At 41.6% G+C, this 23436-nt stretch overlaps 1 protein-coding gene across 1 annotated transcript in view; it reads right to left on the bottom strand.

The window, feature by feature from the left end:
* LOC135228106 (leucine-rich repeat-containing protein 37A3-like) overlaps positions 1-19930 on the bottom strand; it is a 56615-nt gene extending 36685 nt beyond the window's left edge. The window contains exons 1-3 of the mRNA XM_064271456.1: positions 19572-19930; positions 16220-16291; positions 4852-4923 (exon numbers count right to left, since the gene is read on the bottom strand). Of these exons, the coding sequence (XP_064127526.1) occupies positions 4852-4923; positions 16220-16291; positions 19572-19804 (377 nt within the window). The 5' untranslated portion in view covers positions 19805-19930. The remainder of the gene's footprint in view (positions 1-4851; positions 4924-16219; positions 16292-19571) is intronic.
* Between the last annotated feature and the right edge of the window lie 3506 nt (positions 19931-23436).

Raw genomic sequence — 23436 nt, 5'->3', positions numbered from 1 at the left:
GCCTGGTGTCAAAGAGAAATCACAGAATTTTCTAGCTGAAAGAGAATAAAACCCACACTTCTTGTTTGACGAGTGGTCAGGAAAGAAGGCATTTGGAATTAGGCTAGAGCAATGTATTTTCCTTATTAACACTTTTCACACTATTCCTTAATAAACACCATTTTTGTTCATGCCTCAAAGGTTCCCCCTATGCATAGATAATTCCTAGCTTTTTGAAAAGGATATATACTGTTTGAAAAATAATGTTCTGGGTGCCTAGGGAGAGAAGTGCACTCTGGCACGTTTCCCGGGATTCCTTTTACTGTACAGTCTAACAGAAGCTGATGGCTGAGAAAGAACCCCAACTCTTCGCTCTCTGGAGGACTCTGTGCTCTGCCTTGTGCTGTGTGGCTACACATTGCACACATTTAAGCAGGGAGGAACCTTACATGTGAGCTGGAATCCGAGTTAAATTCCAAAGCGGAATTCCTAGGACCATCCACACACCCGAGCAGCAGCACTGGGATTCCCACGACAGGGCTAGTTTGCGTGCTACTTGCTCGGTGCATTTAGTGCCGGCGCCAAAGGTCAGTACTAGGGCAAGCAGAACGTGCCACATATGAGTTAGACAACTCTCTTGGCCTCTTTGTGCCTTAGTTTCCTCATTTGAAAAAATCGATCTTAAGACATACATGTTTCAGAATTTCTACTTGCTCATACACCCAGCTAACTGATACAGTTCGATGTTTTCACACATAATCTCTTCCCATGTGTCCATCTTCTATCCCACTTACAATGTCTGTAAAAACTGCATTCCATGCCAGGCCTGAAACGTTCCAAAGCCAAGTTCTGTGATTAAATTGCAGCCAAGGTTTCTACAAACAGACACAAACAAGAGAGAATAAATAAATAAATAAAGCTATTCTTTCAGAACACCATTCCTTTGGCAATGATTCTAATTTACATATGACGAACACTAACTTCAATACTCCCTCCAGACACTAAGGGAATCTCATTATGGAAGATCTTTGCTTATGATTTATTCTTTCCTACTTACACATCTTAGGTACAAATACCTAGATTAAGTGATCTTTACTTCTCTAGAACAGAGTTTCTCAACCTTAGCACTACTGACATTTTGGGCTAGGTAAACTTTTCTTGCGATGATTATGAAGATAGCATGGGGCCAGGCAACTCTTTGTTCTGTTGTACATGGGGTCGTCATGAATCACAGCCATCTCAACGGGAATTCACAAATATCAACAATAAACTTTTTGTTGTGTGGGCTGTTCTGTGCGTTGTAGGGTGTTTAGCAGCATTCCTGGCATCTTCCCACTAGGATGCCAGTAGCACACTCACAGTTGGCGATAACCAAAAATGCCTCTAGACATTGCCAAATGTCCCTCGATGCAAAACTGCCCCAGTTGGGAACCACTGCTCTAGAATGATTCCCTCTTATCTGTGTAATAATCCTCACACTAATCTTTGCCACAGTGGAAAAGGATTTGCTACATAACTTTAGTAGCTTTCCACTAATACAAGTTTCAGATTTCAAAATGAACAGCAAAAAGATTTACAGTTAGGTTTTATAAAGATTCTAAATAGAATTAAGTCTTATTTGTAACTTACACAGACAGTAAAAAAGGTAGTGGTTCAAATGTACGTCTTTCAATAGACTGTATTTTATTGCAGGATAAATCTCTAGGGAAAGTAAAAGAAAAATATTGCCTCATTAGCTATTTGATATTAAATTAGTAGGAATAAATGGCAGAGTTCAGCATAATATTGAATAAGCTTTTATCTAAACTCTAAACCTTAGTAATTGTTCTCTAAACCTTCCAAGGCCCTAACCCTGCCCTCACCTCTCCTAAGAAAGAGTCTCACCTTCATAAATAAAACATACAACCACGAATCTCGATAGATTTTGGAGGTACTCTTTCCTGAGAGTAGGACAATTGATTAGATGACCTATTGTCGTCACATTAAGATCTGGATTCAGTGAGCTTAAAGTTTTATTCCTTGTTATTATTGTAATTTATAATATTAAAAGAATATTCTCACATTTACACCTTCCTGGCTTAGTTCCCTTTTGCTAGGCAGCTCAATACCAGAAGAAATAACATAATTTGACATGATTTGAAAGGGAGTTACTCCTCTAATAAATACAGAACTTTGAAATAATTTAGAATAATGCTTTTATCATATTAATAGAAATCTATGTTTGGTTTTCTATTGCCTTCATGTTCCATGGGAGCCCTGGTGGCGCAGTGGTTAAGAGCTACAGCAAGCTATGGTTGCTATGCAAAAGACCCGCAGCTTGAATCCAGCAGCCGCTCCTTGGAAACCCTAAGGGGCAGTTCTGCTCTGTCGTGTAGGGTTGCTGTGAGTCAGGATCAGCTCGATGGCAAAGGGTTTTTTTTTTTTAATGTTCCATGAATGCAATTCCTGCAGTTGTAAAGTGGTGACTCAGGAAAAAAACAACATAGAAGTGGATTTTCATGTGAAAACTCCCGTTCCTGACTGTAGTTAACCTTCTTATTTCCCTTTAGCCCACATTAGTCCCTCACGTTTTACTCGGTGGGTATAACTATCTTCTGACTGGTGTTTCAGCTCTAGTCTCTCCCTTTCTAATCCATCCTGCACACAGATTAACTCTGCAGCAGTGGTTCTGAAAGACCAGCATTGTCTGGGAACTTATTGAAGAAGCAAATTCTTGGCCCTACTCTGGACCACTGAGTCAGTAATTATGGGGGTAAAGCCCAGGATCTGTGCTTTAACAAGCCCTAATTGTTATGCACACTAAAGTTTGAGAACCATTTGTCCTACAGCATTGCTGTGATAAGATGGTTCTCCATGGTGACTCCTTACTTTGGCATGCAAAGCCTAGATGATCTGGCTCCAATCTCCTACTCTCCCTACTTTCACCCAAAGGTACTCCTGACGTTCTTGAAAGCCACATTCCACTTCCTATCTTTGCCTTTTTCCCACCCTCCTTTTGCAATCTTAGAATAATCTGCCCAACATGTCTGTCTGATGATACCCACTGGCCTTCAAGGTCCTGTTCAAATGGCATTTCTCTAGAAACATCTTCCCTGATCCAATTGGAAGCCTTCGCTCCCTCCTCTGTGCTCCAGAAATAACTTATACCTCTCAGTGCCCACATTTATTTCTTTTTTTTTTAACATAGTTATCTTTGTAATCCATTTTCTCATTGAAAGCATGGACTAGATCTTGCTTATCTGTATTGCCTGCAATGTTTAAAACTGATAGATAGACATAAAGCAAACTCAATTATTTACCAAAGGAATGAATAGCAAAGGAGTGAGAAAGGAAAATGACTATTTAGAAAGAAGTTAACTTTTACTACTTCATTGCTCTTTTGTGCCTCTGCAGCACTTAGCCCTCCACTTAGAGCCTATTGTGGTATGGTTTGAGTTTATGCCTTTGCTTCCCCTGCCGCATCAAGAGTTTCTAGAAGGTTAGGAATGCTGTCTTACACATCTTTGTACCACCAACCCTAGGCACAGTGCTTGACATAATGTTTTTAACTTTTATACTGATTCACATTTTTTTAATGGATGAGAATAGATACACTAACAGGAAGTAATTAGCTTACAAAGCGTTTCAAAGTAGAAGTAAGGAAGGGCCTGCTCCATTGAGCAGTTATCTCATTTGTTTTTCTCCAAATTGTGTTTATAAGATTTGGGAGCCCAGGTGCCAGAGGTGCCCAAGAAGATCGATGCAAAACTGGTTGTCCCACTAAGGCCTAAAAGGTTTGATAATTTAAATGACTACTTTTAGTATCATGTCAGGCTTTTTATCCCCAATTCTCTTAAGCCTTCTAAACTTGTAAGAAGAATCCATTTGCTAAAGAGCATCATCAAAATAGCTTAATAAGGATTCATGACACAAACAACTCTAGGCTTCATGGACAAAGGATAAAAATCAAGCTTTTATAGCAAACGACATAGTATCTCGTTATCTCTAAACAGATATAAATACCACGCAAGTATTCCCTCCTTGGCAAAAGGGCTGGAGAGATTTCTAGTTTGTATTTAGTAAAGGGTTAGGGGCATTTCTGATATGTTTACTTAGGGTAAACATTTCTAGCTATACTAATTAACCATCATTTGAAACATTTATTTGTAATATGGTAAAATAATTCCTACCTTGAAATCCTTAACAGCAGTCCTTGGTAGCTAACTATGTTATTTATAGTATTGTTTACATAATTCAACTGTTTAGTTACATATTTAATATTCAAATGCTGACTTAATTCAATTATCAAAATATTTTGGGTTAATGGCCTTCAAATTAATGTAGGTATTCTATATTTTCTTGTCCTTTAGGCAACAAACAAAGGTTAATCTTAATTCCTCTTGTTCTGTTAAACCAACTTTTTTGAATGTTTTCTACAAGGCCAGATAGTAAATATTTTAGGCTTTGCTGACCACAGACAACCTCTCTCTCATAGTTTTTTTTTCTTCAAAATCCTTTAAAAATGCAAAAAATCATTCTTAGCTTATGGGATCTCTAAAAACAGACCATAAGCTACAGACTAAATATAAACAGATAGTATATATGGACATTTACAAAACAAAGTTCATATGGGTGTCCTAATTACTCAGACCTTATTGCCACTTTTCCTCTGTAACTAAAGACTTTTTTTATCTGTCATTTGTCTCTCTAATTAAAACTGGAAATGGACAGGAGATATTTAATGCCAGAAATGGGCTGGGACCCTACAGACTTACAAAATTGCAGAATTATATTGCTGAAAGAAAAATGTAGAGATTACCTTATCCAAGCTCCTTATTCATTTTACATATAACTAAAAACTCAGAAATAAATATGATTAACTGACTAACTTACAAATGCTGGAGGGATAGCAGGCCTTCAAATGAATCCTTACGTAATTCGGTCAAAGAATTTTCACTGAGAATTCTGGAAAATGAAAAGGTTATTCGTGGATCTAATGCAAATTAGCTACAACTGTTTGCTACCTAGGTCTATTCTATGTGGGAGGAACCAGGTAATGGTCCACCTAAATACTCTAATTTCCATTTAATTTAGGGATGGTGACCTCTTTTGTTTTTATTGAAAACTTTCTTCTCCTGTCCTCCTTTGTATCCATCTCCCTGCTTCTGTCTCCTCTACCCCCACCCCACACAACCCTATCCACTCTTCCCACGAAGTCATATATTTAATGCTTCCTCTCTAGATCACAAAGTCTCTGTTAGAATTCAACTCTGGGTGGCACCAAGATTGGCAGAACTGCCATTTCCCTGGCTCTCTTCCCAAACCTCATTATGAAAGCCCAACATGGAGCTATGTGAGGGCTGCAAGTGAAGCCATTTGACTCTTTCCCCATTCATTTTTTTGAGAACTGAAATGTGCATAAAGTACATAAAACATGTTTAGTTTAATGATTATAAAGCAAACACCATATAACATCATTCATGTCAGGAAAGAATACTGTCAGCATCCCAGAAGCCCCCAGTGTGCCCTTTTCCAATCACAACCCTGTCTCTGACTCCTATAGGTAACCACTATCCTGACTTTGATGATAATAATTTCCTTGCTTTTTAAATACAGTTTTACCTGATATATGTCAACCACAAACAACATGGCTTAATTTTACTTCTTCTTGAACTTAAAATGGAATCATAGACACATATTTCTATTTCGTTTCTTTCACTCAGTGCTATGTTTGTAAAATTCATTATGTTGTTGCCTGTAGCTGAGGTTGGTTCATTTTAATGCCTTACTGCTGGAAGTCCAATAAGGGAGCCACTAGCCTCATGTGACTGCTGAGCTCTTATAAGTTTCTAAGATCAGCAGAGAGAACTGGAGAGAAAGACAGGCTGATACAGAGAATCACTTTCTACCCGATGCTGAGTCCTAGTTTCTGCTGGACCCAGCATCAGGTGGAAATACTTCAAGAGTAATTGACTAATTTCTGGAGACTAGTGTAGACTAGTTTGAAAGACACCTCCTGGAGGCCCAGCCTTGGGGAGAGAGGGGGGCACGTTTCTGGGAGTTTTAATTCCAGGAGCACTACCAGGTTCTCACTGTGAATCTCAGGAAAATCCCCTCATGATTCCCGAAAGAAGAGGGGAGAAGCTGCCATGACGAAATAGGGCTCTGGTCTCCTTAACAACAACCTGCCCTCAAGGGCTATTACTTTACCACAGACTAGTCAATGTGGGTTCCATCTGAGCCTAACCAAAGTGGGGAGTCCCTGGGTGGTATAAAAGCTTAAAACTAACTAAAATGTTGGAGGTTCTAGTCCACCCAGAGGAATCATAGAAGAAAGGCATGATGATCTTCATAATGTAGAATTGGCCATTGAAAAACAACTTGAGGAGCACAGCTCTACTTCGACACACATGGGATCACCATGAGTCAGAAGTGACTTCATGACAACTGGTACTGGTTAATCAAAATAGATGAAGGGAAATACTCAACTCCAACTCCCTCTACCCTTTTCCATGTGAACAAAAGGGATTAGCAACTCCAGTTGCCTTCTGGCCTTTGAAGTGGGGGAAGGAAAATACCCAACTGTAGCCCCCTCTAGCCCTCTTGGTTCATCTAAAGGCTGAAGGAAAAAAGCTGAGAAGCACTTGTGAAGGTCACAACCCAGGGACACTGGGTCACTAAGAAACTGAGACCTAATCATAGAATTAGAGAACACTTCCTCTTCCCTCACACCTTACCACCACATGAACATCAACAGGGTTTTACAGGAAATTGCAGCTCAAAGAATCTCCATTCCTTTTACCTGATATATCATATTCAGTTTCAGCAAAAATTACAAGGCATGCTAAAAAGGCAAAAAACAGAGTCAGAAGATGCAGGACAAGCATCAGAGCCACATTCAGATATAGCTGATATTTGGGCTTATCAACCTAGAGATTTAAAAAAAACTATGATTAATATGCTAATGGTTCTAGTGGAAAAAGTGGATGACATGCGAGGTGAGTAATGTAAGCAGACAGGATAAAAAAACACTAGACATTTAAAAAAATGAGTGATTTAAAGTCAGGAGAGGTGTGCATCAGGGTTGTAATCCTTCACCATAACTATTCAGTCTATACACTGTGCAAAATAATCCCAGGAGCTGCAGTATATGCAGAAGAATGTGGCATCAGGACTGGAGGAAGACCCATTAACAACCTGTGTTATACAGCTGACAAAACCTTGCTTGATGAAAGTGAAGAGGACTTGAAGCACTTACTGATGAAAATCAAAGACCACAGCCTTCAGTATGGATTACACCTCAACATATAGAAAACAAAAATGTTCACAACTGGACCAATAAGCAACATCATGATCAATGGAAAAAGATTGAAGTTGTCAAGGATTTCATTTTACTTGGATCCACAATCAACATCCATGGAAGCAGAAGTCAAAAAATCGAAAGACACATTGCATTAGGCAAATCTGCTGCAAAAGACCTCTTTAAAGTGTTAAGAAGCAAAGATGTCGTCTTGAAGACTAAGGTGAACCTGACCCAAGCCATGGTATTCTCAATCGCCTCATATGTATGTGAAAGCTGGACGATGAATAAGGAAGACTAAAGAAGAATTGATGCCTTTGAATTGTGGTGCTGTCAAAGAATACGGAGTATACTATGGAGTGCCAGAGGAAGGAACAAATCTATCTTGGAGGAAGTACAACCAGAATGCTCCTTAGAAGCATGGATGGTGAGACTGCATCTCACATACTTTGGACATGTTATCAGGAGGGATCAGTCCCTGGAGAAGGACATCATGCTTGGTAAAGTACAGGGTCAGTGAAAAAGGGGAAGATCCTCAATGAGATGGATTGACACAGTGCCTGCAACAATAGGCTCAAGCTTAACAATGATTGTGAGGATGGTGCAGGACTGGGCAGTGTTTCGTCTGTTGTACAGAGGGTCACTAGGAGTCCGAACTGACTTGAGGACACCTAACAACAGCAACAAGAGTGGGAGGGACGGGGAAAAGGGAAGTTAATTGTGATGGAAATACTCCATTGATTAAGGATAGGGTTGCACAGTCAATTATTGTAATTTCTGTCAAGAAGTTCAGCACCTGGAAAAAGTTGAAGTGACAAAAGTTGTGTAATAGATCTATTTACAATGACAAAAAAAAAAAAAGTAGTTACTGAGGTTGCTTATGTACAGCCAAAAACCTCATGGGATTTGGTGGCCTAGGGTCTGGGTTTCATAGGACATTCCAGCTAATTGGCCTAATAACATGTATAGCGCTCTGTTCTACCTCCTAGTTCACTGCGTAGAGCCTGGTGTCTTAAAAGCTTGCAAGCAGCCATCCAAGGTACAGCAATTGGACCCTATTTGTCTGGAGCAACAGAAGAAGAAGGAGAGTCAGGAATAGAAGGAGGAAATGGAATGTGTGGCTAATTGCCTCCATTAACAACTGCTTCCATTGCCATGAGACAAGAATTAAATGGTGTCTTCCTGACATTACTGAAGATTTCGATCAAAGATTCCATAGAAGAATCCTAATCAAAAGGGAGAAAATGCAGAACAGAATTTCAAATTGTCATGGATTCCAGACTTCTTGGAGCCATGAAGTTTGGAGGAACCCCTGAAAATATTGCTCTGAGATAATCTTTAAACCTTAAGTCAGAAATGTCCCTGAAATCTCCTTAAAATGAAACAGTAGTTTAGCTTAACTAGTAAAAAATGTATGCTTTGAGCATTCTGCTCTTTTAAGAACTATCTATATGGGATCAATTTGAGAACAGCAACTTGAAAAATTAGATAGGAACCTTAGGGGGCACTGAACTTATGTTAATGAGGGAGCAAAAACTCAGAAAAGGAGGGTGAAAATGGTTGTACAACTGAAAAATGTAATCAATGTCACTAAATGGAGCATCTATAAACTGTTGAATTGGTGTATCTTTTGCTGTGTATATTCTCAACAACAACAACAAAAATAAATAAAATTTTCTAGTTGTTTTAGATTGAATTGTGTCTCTGCAAAATGTGTGTCAACTTGGCTAGGCCATGATTCCCAGTATTGTGTGGTTGTCCTCCATTTTGTAATCTGATGTGATTACCTATGTGTTGTAAATCCTAACCTCTACAAAGTAAATGAGGCAGGGTTAGAGGCAGTTATGTTAATGAGGCAGGACACAATTTACAGGATTAGGTTGTACGTGGAGTCAATATCTCTTGAGATATAAAAGAGAGTGGTTAACAGAGAGACGGGAGACCTCATGCCTCCAAGAAAGCCACCAAGAAAGAAACACCAGGAGCAGAGCACATCCTCTGGCCCCATGGTCCCTGTCCTGAGAAACTCCTCAACCAGGGGAAGATTGATGACCAGGACCTTCCCACAGGACCAACAGACAGAGAAAGCATTCCCCGGGAACTGGCACTCTGAATTCAGACTTCTAGCCTCCTAGATTGGGATGGAATGAATTTCCATTCAGGTATGCTACTTCTGTTATAGGAGCCCTAGATTACTAAGACAACAGTGCTTAGAGGAAAATGTATAGCATTGAATGCATACATTAGAAAAGAAAAAAAAAATCTGAAGTAAGCAGAAGAAAAGAAATAATAAAAATCAGAGCAGAAACCAATGAAGTGGAAATAAGAATAAGGAAAATCAATGAAACTGTAAGCTGGTTCTTTGAAAAGATCACTAAAATTGATAAGCCTCTAGGCAGACTAACCAAGAAAAAAAGAAAGAAGACAAATTATTAATATTAGAAATGAAAGAGGGGCCATCACGACTGATCCCATGAACATTAAACCAAAAACAAAACCACACCCATTGCTGTTGAGTTGATTCCAACTCACAGTAACTCTACAGGACAGAGCAGAACTGCCCCATAGTGTTTTTGAGGAGTGGCTGGTGGATTTGAACTGCCGACCTTTTAGTAAGCAGCTGAGCTCTTAACTACTGTGCCATCAGAACTCCCTATGGACATTAAAAGGATCATAAAGGAATACTGTGAAAATGTGATAACTTAGATGAAATGGAGCAATCTCTAGAAAGACACAAGCTACCAAAACTCATACAAGGAGAAATAGACAGTCTGAGCAGTCCTATATCCATTAAAGAAAATTAATCAACAACTAATAACCTTCCAAAATAGAAAGCACCAGGCCCAGATGGTTTTATTGTTGAATTCTATAAATATTTAAAGAATAATTAATACCAATCCTTCTAAAACTCTTCCAAAAAATAGAAGAGGAAGGAACACTTCTTAACTCATTCTATGAGGCCAGTATTGCCCTAATACCAAAACCAAAGACATTACTAGGAAGGAAAATTACACACCAATGTCTCTCATATACATAGATGCAAAGATCCTCAGCAAAATATTAGCAAATTGAATCCAACAATGTAGAAAAAGAATTATACACCATGACCTAGTGGGGTTTATCCTAGCTATGCAAGGCCAGTTTAACATTTGCAAATCAATTAATATAGTTCATCATATCAACAAGCTAAAGAAAAATCATATGATCATATTAATAGAGGCAAAAAAATCATTTGACAAGATCCAACACCCATCCATGATAAAGACTCTCAGCAAACTACCAATAACAGAGAACTTTTTAAACTGAATAAAGAACATCTACAAAAACCCTACAGCTAACATAATACTTAGTGGGGAGAAACTAGATGCTTTCCCCCTAAGATCAGGAACAAGACAGGGATGTCCCCTCTCACCGCTCTTATCAACACTGTATTGTAAGTTCTAGCTAATGTAAAGAAAAGGAAATAAAAGGTATACAGATTCAGAAGGAAGAAATAAAACTGTCTTCGGAAGGAAGAAATAAAACTGTCTTCATCCACAGATGATATGACTGTCTGTCTAGGAAATCCCAAAGAATTGACAGAAAAATACTTGGAACTAATAAGTGATTATAGCAGGGTTGCAGGGTACAAAGTTAATATACAAAAGTCAATTACTTCCCTATATACCAGGAATAAAGAACTGGAATTTTAAAGTAAAATCATACCATTTACATTAGCACTAAAAGAAATGACATGCTTGAGTACAAATCTAACAAAATTTATACAAGATCTATACGAGGACAACTACTAGACTCTGATGAAAGAAATTCAATTTCCAAATAAATGGAGGGATATTTCACATTCATGGATAAGAAAACCAAACCCAACCCATTGCTGTCGAGTTGATTCCTACTCACAGCAACTCTATAGGACAGGGTAGAACTGCCCCACAGGGTTTCCAAGGAGCAGCTAATGGATTTGAACTGCTGACCTGTTGGTTAGCAGCTGAGCTCTTAACCTTTGTGCCACCAGGGCATTTACGGATGGGAAGACTTAGTATTATTAAGATTGCAATTCTTCTCAACTTCATCTACAGGTTCAATGCACTACCAATCAAAATCTCAGCAAGCTATTTTGTGGATATTGACAAACTGATTTACCAAGGCAGGAGACCAAGAAATGGCCAACAAATAATGAAAAATAGAGTTAGAGGACTAGCATTACCCTACTTCAAGAGTTACTCTAAAGTTACAGTGATTAAGACAGTGTGGTATTGATGAAGGAATAGGAAAATAGATCAGTGAAACAGAATAGAGACCATAAATTGACCCACGCAAATATAGTCAACTGACCTTTGACAAAAGGAGCAAAGGCAACTCAACAGTGAAAGGATAGTCTTTTTAACAAATGGTACTGGGACAGCTGAGCATGCACAAGCAAAAGCATGAATATGACACAGCCTGAAACTTTCCCAAAAATTAACTCAAAATGAATCACAGGCCTAAATATAAGATGCAAAACGTTACAACTTCTAAAAGATAACACAGGAAAAAAATCTAGGTGACTTGGGTTTGGACATAGCTTTTTAGATACAGCATCAACAGTAAGATTGATAAAAGAAAAAATTCACAAGTTGGACTTCATTAAAATAAAAAACTTCTGCTCTACAAAAGATACATTTCAAAAATTTTTATTGTGCTTTGAGTGAAAGTTTACAAATCGAGTCAGTCTCTCATACCAAAAATTTCTATACACCTTGATATTTACTTCTAGTTGCTGTTCCCCTAATGAGGCAGCACATTCCTTCCCTCTATTTACTGTTATCATGTCCATTTGGCCAGCTTCTGACCCCCTCTGCCTTCTCATCTCCCCTCCAGACAGGAGCCGCCCACATAGTCTCACGTGTCTACTTGATCCAAGAAGCTCACTTCTCACCAATATCATTTTCTACCCCATAGTCCCGTCCAATCCCTGTCTGAAAAGTTGAATTTGGGAATGGTTCTTGTCTTGGGCTAACAGAAGGCCTGGGGACCATGACCTTGGGGGTCCTTCTAGTCAGTCACACCATTAAATCTGGTCTTTTTAGGAGAATTTGAGGTCTTCATCCCACTGCTCTCCTGCTCCCTCAGGGGTTGTCCGGGCAGTCATTGGTTGTAGCCGGGCACCATCTAGTTCTTCTGGTCTCAGGCTGATGTAGTTTCTGGTTTATTGGCCCTCTCTGTCTCTTGGGCTCATAATTACCTTGTGTCTTTGGTGTTCTTCATTCTCCTCTGCTCCAGGATGGCTGAGACCAAGTGATGAATCTTAGACGGCCGCTTGCTAGCATTTCAGACTCCAGACACCACTTTCCAAAGTGGGATGCAGAATGTTTTCTTAATAGATTTTATTATACCAATTGACTTAGATGTCCCCTGAAACCATGGTCCCCAAACACCTGCCTCTACTACGCTGGCCTTTGAAGCATTCAGTTTATTCAGGAAACTTCTTTGCTTTTGGTTTAGTCCGGTTGTGCTGACCTCTCCAGTATTGTGCGTTGTCTTTCCCTACACCTAAAATAGTTCTTATCTACTATCTAATTCATGAAAACCCCTCTTCCTCCCTCCCTCTCTACTCTCGTAACCATCAAAGAATATTTTCTTTTCTGTTTAAACTATTTTTCGAGTTCTTATAATAGTGGTCTCCTCAATATTTGTCCTTTTGCAACTGAGTAATTTCACTCAGCATAATGCCTTCCAGATTCCTCCATGTTATGAAATGTTTCACGGATTCATCATTGTTCTTTATCAATTTGTTGTATTCCATTGTGTGAATATACCATAACTTATTTATCCATTCATCCGTTGATGGGCACCTTGGTTGCTTCCATCTTTTTGCTATTGGAAACAGTGCTGCAATGAACATGGCTGTGCATATACCTGGTTGTGTAAAGGCTCTTATTTCTCTAGAATATATTCCAGGGAGTGGGATTGCTGGAACGTATGGTAGTTCTATTTCTAGCTTTTTAAGGAAGCACCAAATCGATTTCTGAACTGGTTGTCCTATTTTACACTCCCGCCAGCAGTATATGAGTGTTCCACTCTCTCCACAACCTTTCCAACATTTATCATTTTTTTTTTTTGGATTAATGCCAGCCTTGTTGGAGTGACATGGAATCTCATCGTACTTTTAATTTGCATTTCTCTAATGCCTAAAGATCATGAGCATTTCCTCATGTATCTGTTAGCTACCTGAATGTCTTCTTTAGTGAAGTGCCTGTTTATATCCTTTGCCCATTTTTTTAATTGGGTTATTTGTCTTTTTGTAGTTGAGTTTTTGTAATATCATGTAGATTTTAGAGATTAGACGATGATCAGAAACGTCATAGCTAAAACTTTTTCCCGGTCTGTAGGTAATCTTTTTACTCTTTTGGTGAAGTCTTTGGATGAGCATAGCTGTTTGATTTTTAAGAGCTCCCAGTTATCTAGCTTTGCTTCTGTAAAGACACTCTAGGAGAGTGAAAAGTCAAGCCACAGACTGGGAGAAAGTATTTGCAAAACACATATCTGATAAAGGACTTGTATCCAAAACATACAAAGAACTCTTAAAACTCAGCAATAAGTAAACAAACAATCCAGCAGAAGATCGGAACAGATACCTCACCAAAGAAGATATACAGCTGGCCAAAGCTTATCATCATATATCATCAAGGAATTGCAAATTAAAACAATCAGATGCCACTACACACATATTAGAATAGCTAAAACCCAAAACACTGATAACACCAAATGCTGGAGAGGATATGGAGCAACAGGAACTCTCAGTCATTGCCGGTGGGAGTGCAAAATGATATGTCCCCTTTGGAAGACAGCCTGCAGGTTCTGACAAAGCTAAATACGGGCTTATCATACAACCCAGCTAATGTACTTCTGGGTATTTACCCAAATAAATTGAAAAGCTTATGTCCACAGAAAAAACTGAACAAGAATGTTTATAGCAGCTTTATTAATCATTGCTAAAACTTGAAAGCAACCAAGATGTTCTAGAGGAGTTAATAAACAAACTGTGGTGCATCCATACAATGGGGTATTATTCAGTGATGAAATGAGCTCTCAAGCTATGAAAAGACATGGAGGAACCCTAACCGCACACTGCTAGGTGAAGGAAGCAGCCAGTCTGAAAAAGCTATATGCTGTATGATTTCAACTACTTGACATTCTAGAAAAGAAAAACTAGAGAGATAATAAAATGATCCATGGTTCAGGGGTTCAGGGGGAGGGTGAGAGGATGAACAGGTGGACCACAGGGCATTTTTAGGACAATGAAACTATTCTGTGTGATACTATAATGATGCACAGAGGGCATTAGGCATTTGTGAAAACTACAAGACTGCACAATAGGAAGAGTGAACCCTAACGTAAAATATGAACTTTAGTTAATAGTGATGCATCAGTAGGGATTCCTCAATTGTAACAAGTGTATCACGGGCATATAAGGCGTTAGTAGGAGAAACAACGAGCAGGGGGTAGCGGCTATTTGGGAACTCTGTACTTTCTGTGCCATTTCTCTGTAAACCTAAAACTGCTCCAAAAAGAAAAAAGTCTGTTTTAAAAAAAATGAAATTGCACTTTTTCCTAAAAGAAAGCAAATCTCATTTGGCTGATGTGTTTGACAGTGAGGACTAGCTTTGCCGATTAGATTCTGTGCCATTTTCTACAAGCTGAATGAGTTATACAGTTAACATATACTTAGAGCATATGATATGATAAAATAATTTTATAAAAATGTTAACTAATCTCCTTGTGTTCTATGGGCCAGAAATGGACTCCACCGATGGACCTTTAAAAAGGGCGCCATTGTTATTGGTTCGTCCTGGAGGTAAGGACAGCCTCAGCAGAAAGAAGCTGGCATCATACAGTTGTATGTGGAAGCTGAGGGGTCTTCATGAGAAGCCAGCTGGAGAAGAAGCACCACCAGGGCAAGGGAGTGACAGCTGGACAACTCCAGTGGTGCTATTTTTGAGAAACCCAGGAAGTGAGGAATCCCTCATGGGAGATGCAACACCCAGAGGGCACCACTACCAGAGGATATCAGCCCCTTCCTCTCCACCAGTCTCCTCACCAACTTCTAAGAAGCCAGAGGCAGCCAGCTGAATGGAGGGATGGAGAATGAGAGATATGGGCAAGGAAACAGAGAAGAAGCCAGCCAGGACCCCTCTTCACATTGTAAGCATCTAGGTTTAAAGAAAGGCTCAGGCTGGGGGAAGGGAGAAGTTTTCAATTCTTTGAGAGTATAGACTTATGTGACTGAGACACTGGACTGGAACTAGCACTGTTCTTGGGACTGAAAGTGATCAGAGGAATTTTATTATCTCAGTGACCGGAAAAGCTATAGGGCTTCCCAGACTTCATCTATGGGATTCCATCCACAGGACTGTGAAGTCCTCCGATTGTATTTTTATACATATAAGATAAAGTTCCTCTGTACTTTCAAGAAAACAAAATCAACCCCTCCCTCAAAAGTGCTCCAATAAACATCCTTGCCCTTAAAAAAAGAAAGTCTACTGAAAGAAAAAGACAAAAAGAAAACACACACGCACAATAACCCTACTCTGCTATATGTCAATGTGGATGTAGGCAAATGCGTGGAATATGATCCAGAAAGATGTACACAGAACTCAGAGAAGTGGTCACTCAGGGGTGGGGGGTTAGGGAACAAGGAGAGTTCTCACGATACCTGTTATTTCAGTGTTATACACAGAGAAGAGGATCATGTATTATTTATCAAATGAGAGATAAATTTAAATTGCATCTTACTTGTTTTAAAGAGAATCCACCAAATTCAATTTTAAAAATCACCATAGAGGTAATCAATAGAAGTCAGTTTGGAATATGGAGAGAGGAAAACATCTTTTCTCAGAGGTATTGACATCAAAACTGTGGACCAAGAAGGCTCTTACAATGTAGTTAGCTTTCTGTATTCGTATTTGGGGAGGATATACTCACAGTTTCTCAGTCCAACGGTATGCCTTCCAAATATTTTCCTCAATATAAGAAATAGAGTTTCCTTGGAAATTTCTGTGAAGAAACACAGTTCATATTTTTGAATATGTAGGAATACGAATGAACAGAATAACTAAAGAATCATGGCAACCTTACCGGAAATATTCAGATGCAGAAAATATCAGCTTTCTAACTTCCATGGCTGTCAGCTGCCAAATTGGTTCAATTCAGACAGACAGACTGTGGGGGGCAGTGGCACAAATGATAAGGCCAACTGCTCAGAACCTGAACTTCCTATCCGCCCAATTCTCCTCCTTTATCATTATCAGCACATATGCACACAGATAATGCTTGCTGGCAATGCCAGAGATTGGGTGAAAGGCCCGCTGTTGAAACCTCTCCAGGTGGTGGAAGGATAAAGGCCATTAGAAACTAGAAGGACCAATGGACTGGAGTGGAAAGATCTCTTAGGCATACTGCTTAACGAAAAACTGAGAATCACTGCTGAGCAAGAAGTATTGTCTTAAAAAAAAAAAATTACCTCCTTAGAAAAACAGGAATATGTATGTAAACACGTATATGTATGTAAATGTAAAGGGAAGAGACTGGAAGGAAGGACACATACTCAGGGAGAAGGGTGGGAAGGGGAAGGGGAGGGGACTTTCACATTTTATGCTATATTCTTCTGTGACGCTTTTTAAAATTGTTATACTGCGGAAATGTATCCACGAATGACATAAGTTTAAAATAAGTTGTTAAATTCCCGAGGTGTGGTTTCAACCACTAACTCTGTAAATAACTGTGACTCTTTCCTTCAACTATGTCCTTTTCCCTCTGCAACAACTTACCTAGTCAGTTTATAAAGTCAAATAGGTGGCACTTGAAATTAAGTCAAAACAGTTAAGTTGCCTGCCCATCTGCCTGGTGGACATTTCCACTCCACCAGAAACTTTCTGATTGTTTTATTCTCACCAGCAAAGGATGCCTGAAACTGAACTCATCTTCCCCAAACTGGCTCTCCTTCCTGACTGATGGATCTCCATCTGTGTGTTCTAACAGTTTGCTAATCGTGCAGGGCAGAAACTTTGGAGTCGTATTTGAGTTTTTCTCTTTCCTGTACACTGCTTCCCCAACTCTCTAGTCCATCATCAAATCCTGTCCTTTTTTTTGAAGTGCTCCCAGGATTCTCTTTCCATTCCTAACACAACTGCTCTGATTCAGCCCCTTTTTGCTTTGCTCACAGGTTTTGCTAGACCTTCCTATTCGGTCTCCCTGAATCAAGTTTTCTTCTCCAGGCGGCCCTACACTTGGATTCTAAAATAATTTTCCTGTTTTAATTACTTATCCCTCTTGCTTGAAAACTTGCAATGGCTCTCCATATCTCTCAGTGTAACTTCCAAACCTCTGTAGCTGATATTCAACGTTTTTCACAATCTCATTTTGCATTGCTTCCTAACCCAATTTTTTGTAGCCAGGCTGGTCTACTAAATCCTGACCATTCCTGCAGCCATGCCTTTTCCTAGGCTGTATTCCCTGTTTTGCTCTATTTAGCAAATCCTAGTCGCTCTTTGGAGCCCTGGTGGTGCAGTGGTTAAGAGCTTCCTGCTCACCAAGAGGCCAGCAGCTCGAATCCACCAGCCACTCATTGGAAACCCTATGGTGCAGTGCTACTCTCGCCTATAGAGTCTCTATGAGTCGGAATCAACTCAACGGCACCACGTTTTGGTTTCTGTCACTCTTTTAGCTAAAGTTTTATCTTGCCCATGCAGCTTTCTCTGTCCTCCACATGCAAACGATTACGGATTGTGGTGAATTATCCCACCTATGGTCTGCAGCTCTTTTACTACATAATTATGCGCCACTTCCCTTTTCATGTATACTCTTTTTCGCCCATTTATCGTTGTTATCTTCCGAAGCTAATGTCCTATACTTCTGTGGCTCCTACATACAGCGCCTAGCCCTGTATTGGGCACAGAACAGGTGCTATATCTGCATTATGCAGATGACACAACCTTGCTTGCTGAAAGTGAGGAGGACTTGAAGCACTTACTAATGAAGATCAAAGACCACAGCCTTCAGTATGGATTACACCTCAACATAAAGAAAACAAAAATCCTCCCCAACTGGACCAATGAACAACATCATGATAAACAGAGAAAAGATTGAAGTTGTCAAGGATTTCATTTTACTTGGATCCACAATCAACAGCCATGGAAGCAGCAGCCAAGAAATCAAAAGACACAGTGCATTGGGTAAATCTGCTGCAAAGGACCTCTTCAAAGTGTTGAAGAACAAAGATGTCACCTTGAAGACTAAGGTGCGCCTGACCCAAGCCATGGTATGTTCAACTGCATCATACATGTGTGAAAGCTAGACAGTGAATAAGGAAGACCGAAGAAGAATTGATGCCTTTGAATTGTGGTGTTGGTGAAGAAATTGAATATACCATGGAATGCGAGAAGAACGAAGAAATCTGTCTTAGAAGAACAAATTTTTTTTTTTTCAACCAGAATGCTCCTTAAAAGCAAGGATGGCGAGACTGCATCTTACATACTTTGGACATTTGTCAGGAGGGATCAGTTGCTGGAGAAGGACGTCATGCTTGGCAGAGTACAGGGTCAGCGGAAAAGAGGGAGACCTTCAACGAGGTAGATTGACACAGTGGCTGCAACAATGACCTCAAGAATAACAACGATTGTAAGGATGGCACAGGACCGGGCAGTGTTTCGTTGTGTTGTGCATAGGGTCGCTGTGAGTTGGAACTGACTCGATGGTACCTAACAACAACAACAACATATATGTAAATTCAGGGTCAAAGATCAATCTGGACCTGAGGGATAAAATAATAATAGCTAACATTCACATATGCTAGGTGCCGAAATAAATGCTTAACATGTATGAACTTATTGAAATTTCACAATAACCCTATGGAATAGTAATTTTACAGATGAGTAAACTGAGTCACAGGGCTGGGTTCAAACCCAGGCAGTTTGGCTCCAGAATCTTTCTCTTTAACCACTTTGTTGTATCCTCACCAATAGGATGGAAAAAGGAACACAATCCTATAAAGAGGATGGAGCAAAACTGGGAATAGAGCAGAGGTAGAGGCATGAAATGATGGGGCTAAAGAAGAATGGGTAAGGAAAAATAATAAGGGCAATCACAAGCAAAAGCCTGGGGAAGTGGGCATGATAGTAGCAGAAGAATGAGGATAAGGAAAAGTTGACAAACAAAAGGTAAAAAAAAAAGTCGTTCATAATGGGTTGGGAAGATGAGGGAGCCCAGGAAGGCTTGAAGGAAAAGGCTGTCATGTTAAGCAGAGTGCAGAGGACAAATGAGGAAAGGCAATGCTTACAAGACCGTGAAGGTGCCATTGTACTCGTTGGGCTCTGGCACAGGCACTCTGTGGAGCCTCTTTTCTGGGCGGAGGCCAGTACAGGACAGCGTTTCACCTTGGCAGACACAGAGCTCACATATGCTCATTCCGTTGGTGGCGTTCTGTTCCCACTGCACAGTGAAAGGCATTGGTGCCCTTTTTGGGGTGTAATGTATAACAGCATTCTGTTCCTGTAGCTCATCTAGAGCCATTTCTGTCCTTTCTAGGGGGTGATGTGTGATGGCCTTCTGTTCCTGTTGCTCTGTTAGAGCTTTCTGAACTCTTTCAGGGGTGTAATTTACAGAAGGCACCAATAATTGCTGAGTCGCTGGGGGAAAAACAACCGCCTCAAATGACCCTGGTTGCTGACTTACTGCAAGCTCTAGGTCCAAAGGTTTAACTGTAACTCGCTTTGGAGGAGATGTGGCCTTCTGCAGGGCTGTAGAATGTGTGACCTCCACAGTGGGTTCTGGGGACACAGTAAGTTCTAGATCCAAAGGTTTAACTGTAACTCGCTTTGGAGGAGGTGTGGTCTCCTGCAGGGCTGTAGAATGTTCAGTCTTTGAAGTGAATTCAGGAGTTACTGTAAGTTCCAGGTCCAAAGGTTGAAATATAACTTCAGTCAGGTTTGGATGCTGAGGCTGAACCTGGTCTGGAGGTGGTAATGTCACCTCGGGACGCTCTGGAGAAGAAGTTGTATTATTCTGCAGGACTGTAGAATATTCAGCCTCCATAGTGGGTTCTGGGGTTATGGTAAGCTCCAGGTCCACAGGTTTAACTGTGACGTTGGGTAAGTTTGAATGCTGAGCTTGATCCTGACCAGTAGGTGAAACTGTCACCTCGTGATGCACTGGAAATTGAGCTACAACCTCTTCAGGTGGTGCTGGAAGCTGAGTTGGGGTCTCTTGCCTGGTTGGAGAAGGTTCAGCCTCCGCTATGGGTTCTGGAGATATGGTAAGCTCTAGGTCCAAAGGTTGAACTGTAATGTTGGACAAGTTTGAATGCTGAGCTTGATCCTGACCAGGAGGTGAAACTGTCACCTCATGATGTGCTGGATGTTGAGCTACAACCCCCTTAGGAGGCTCTGGAGGCCGAGTTGGAGTCTCCTCCTTGGTTGGAGTATTGGGTTCTGGTGATATGGAAAGCTCCAAGTCCAAAGTTTGAATGGTGACTTGCTTTGTAGGAGGAACTGTGGTCTTCTGCAGGGTTGTAGAATATTCAACCTCCATCGTGGGTTCTGGAGTTATGGTCAGCTCCAGGTCTACAGGTTTAACTGTGACTTTGGGCAAGTTGGAATGCTGAGCTTGGTCCTGTCCTGACGGTGGAGTTGTCACCTCGTGATTCACTAGAAGTTGAGCCACAACCGCCTTAGGAGGCTCTGGTGGGTGAGTTGGTGTCTCCTGTTTAATTGGAGAAGGTTCAACCTCCATATTGGGCTCTGGAGTTACAGTAACTTCCAGGTCCAGTGGTTGAACTGTGACTTCAGTCAGGTGTGCCTTCTGAGCCTGTACCCGGTCCGGATGTACAAGTGTCACCTCAGGACACTTTGGAGAAGAAGCTGTAGTCTTCTGCAGGGGTGTAGATTGTTCAACCTGTATACTGGGTCCTGGTGTTATGGTAAGCTCCAGGTCCAAAGGCTGAACTGTACTTTCAGTCAGATTTGGATGCTGAGCCTGAAAGTGCTCTGGAGGTGGAATGGTCACCTCAGAACAATCTGGAGGAAAAGCTGTAGTCTTCTGTGGGGCTCTAGAATGTTCAACTTCCATAGTGTGTTCTGGAGTTATGGTAAGCTCCAGGTCCAAAGACTGAGCTGTAATCTTGGGTAAGTTTAAATACTGAGCATGATATTGACCTGTTGGGGAAACTGTCACCTCTTGAAGCACTGGAAGTTGAGCTGCAACCTCCTTAGGAGGCTCCAGAGGTTGAGCTGGGGTCACCTGTTGGGTTGTCGAAGAGTCCTCCACCTTAGGAGGCTCTGAAGACTGTGCTGGAGCTCCCTGCCAGACTGGAGTATGTTCCACCTCCTTAGGGGGTTCCGAAGGATGAACTGGGGCCTCCTGTTGAGTTAGAGAAGGTTCTGCCTCTTTAGAAGGCTCAGATGCCTGAGGTGGAACCTCTTGCAAGGTTGGAGGAGACTCCACTTCCTTAGGGCGCTCTGGAGGTGAGGCTGGGGCTTCCAGTTGGCTTGGAGAAGGTTCAACCTCTTTAGGGGATTCTGGAGGTCGGGAAGAGGCTGTATGCTGGACTGAAAGTGGTTGGATTTCTGGAGGTAGAGCTGGGGCCTCCTTCTGGACTGGAGAAGACCCTACGTCCTTAGGTACTTCTGCAGGTGCAGCTGGGACCTCCTGCTGCACTGAAGATGGTTGTACATTTGTAGGAGGTTCTTGAGGTGGAGCAGGAGCCTCCTGCTGGACTGGAGAAGACTGGACTTCCTCAGGGGGCTGTGAAGGCTGAGATGGAGCCTCTTGCTGGGTTGGAGAAAGTTCTACCTGCATAGGGGGCTCAAGAGACTGAGTTGGGATCCCCTGCTGGGCTGGAGAAGGTTCGACTTCCTGAGGGGGCTGTGGGGGCTGAGATGAGGACTCTTGCTGGATTGGAGATGGTTCTACGTGCACAGGAGACTCAGGAGACTGAGTTGGAGCCTCTTCCTGGGCTGGAGAAGGTTCAACCTTCTCAGGGGGCTCTGGACTCTGAAATGGAACCTCTTCCTGGTTTGGGGAAGTTTCCACCTGGGTAGGAGACTCTGGGGGCTGAGAAGGAGTCTCCTGCTGGACCAGAGAAGATTCTACCTCCTCAGTGGGCTCTGGTGTAAGAGCTGCGACCTCCTGCTGGGATGGAGAAGGTTCAGCCTGCGTTGGGGGCTCGGGAGACTGAGCTGGGTCCTCCTGCTGAGCTGGAGAGGGTTCAAACTCCTTGGGAGGTTCTGGAGTCTGAAATGGGATATCATTATGGTTTGGGGGAGTTTCCACCTGTGCAGTAGACTGTAGAGGCTGAGGTGGAGTCTCCTGCTGGACCAGAGAGGATTCTACTTCCTTAGGGGGCTCTGGAGTAAGAGCTAGGGCCTCCTGATGGGATGGAGAAAGTTCTGCTGGCATAGGGGGCTCGGGAGACTGAACTGGGGCTTCCTGCTGGAATGGAGAAGATTCAATCTCCTTGGGGGGCTCCGGAGACTGAAATGGGACCCCCTGCTGGTTTGAGGAAGTTTCCACCTGTGTAGGAGGCTCTGGAGGTGGAAGTGGAGTCTCTTGCTGGACCAGAGAAGGTTGTACCACCTCAGGGGGCTCAGGGGACTGAGCTGGTGCCTCCTGCTGGGGTGAAAAAGGTTCTAACCCCTCAAAGGGCTTTGGAAGGTAAATTGGGGCTTCCTGCTGGACTGAAGAAGGTTTAGCCTTTTCAGGGGGCTTTGCAGGCTGGGATGAAGCCTCTACTTGGGTTGAAAAAGGTCCAGTCTCTGTAGGGGGTTGTGGAGATATAGTAAGCTCCAGATTCAGAGGTTTTCCTGTGATATGGGGCAATGATAGATGCTGAGCTTCACTCTGACCTGTGGGTGAAACTGTCACCTCATGATGCCCTGTATGTTGAGTTCCAACCTCTGTAGGGGGCTGTGAAGTCTCAGCTGGGTTCTCCTGTATGTTTGAAGGAGGTTCAAATTCCTCAGGTTGCTCAGAAGATTGAGTTGGGGCTTCCTGCTGGCCTGAAGGAAGTTGGACCTCTTCAGTGACATCTACAGGCTCTGTTGAGTCTTCCTGCTGGACTGGAGAAGGTCCAACCTCCGTAGGAGACTCTGGAGGCTGAGTGGAGGCCTCCTGCAGGGCTGCATATGGTTCAGTCTCCTCAGTGGACT

The sequence above is a fragment of the Loxodonta africana genome, chromosome 18 (assembly GCF_030014295.1).
Source record: "Loxodonta africana isolate mLoxAfr1 chromosome 18, mLoxAfr1.hap2, whole genome shotgun sequence".
NCBI lineage: Eukaryota > Metazoa > Chordata > Mammalia > Proboscidea > Elephantidae > Loxodonta > Loxodonta africana.
This window is presented reverse-complemented; position numbering and strand designations above follow the sequence as displayed.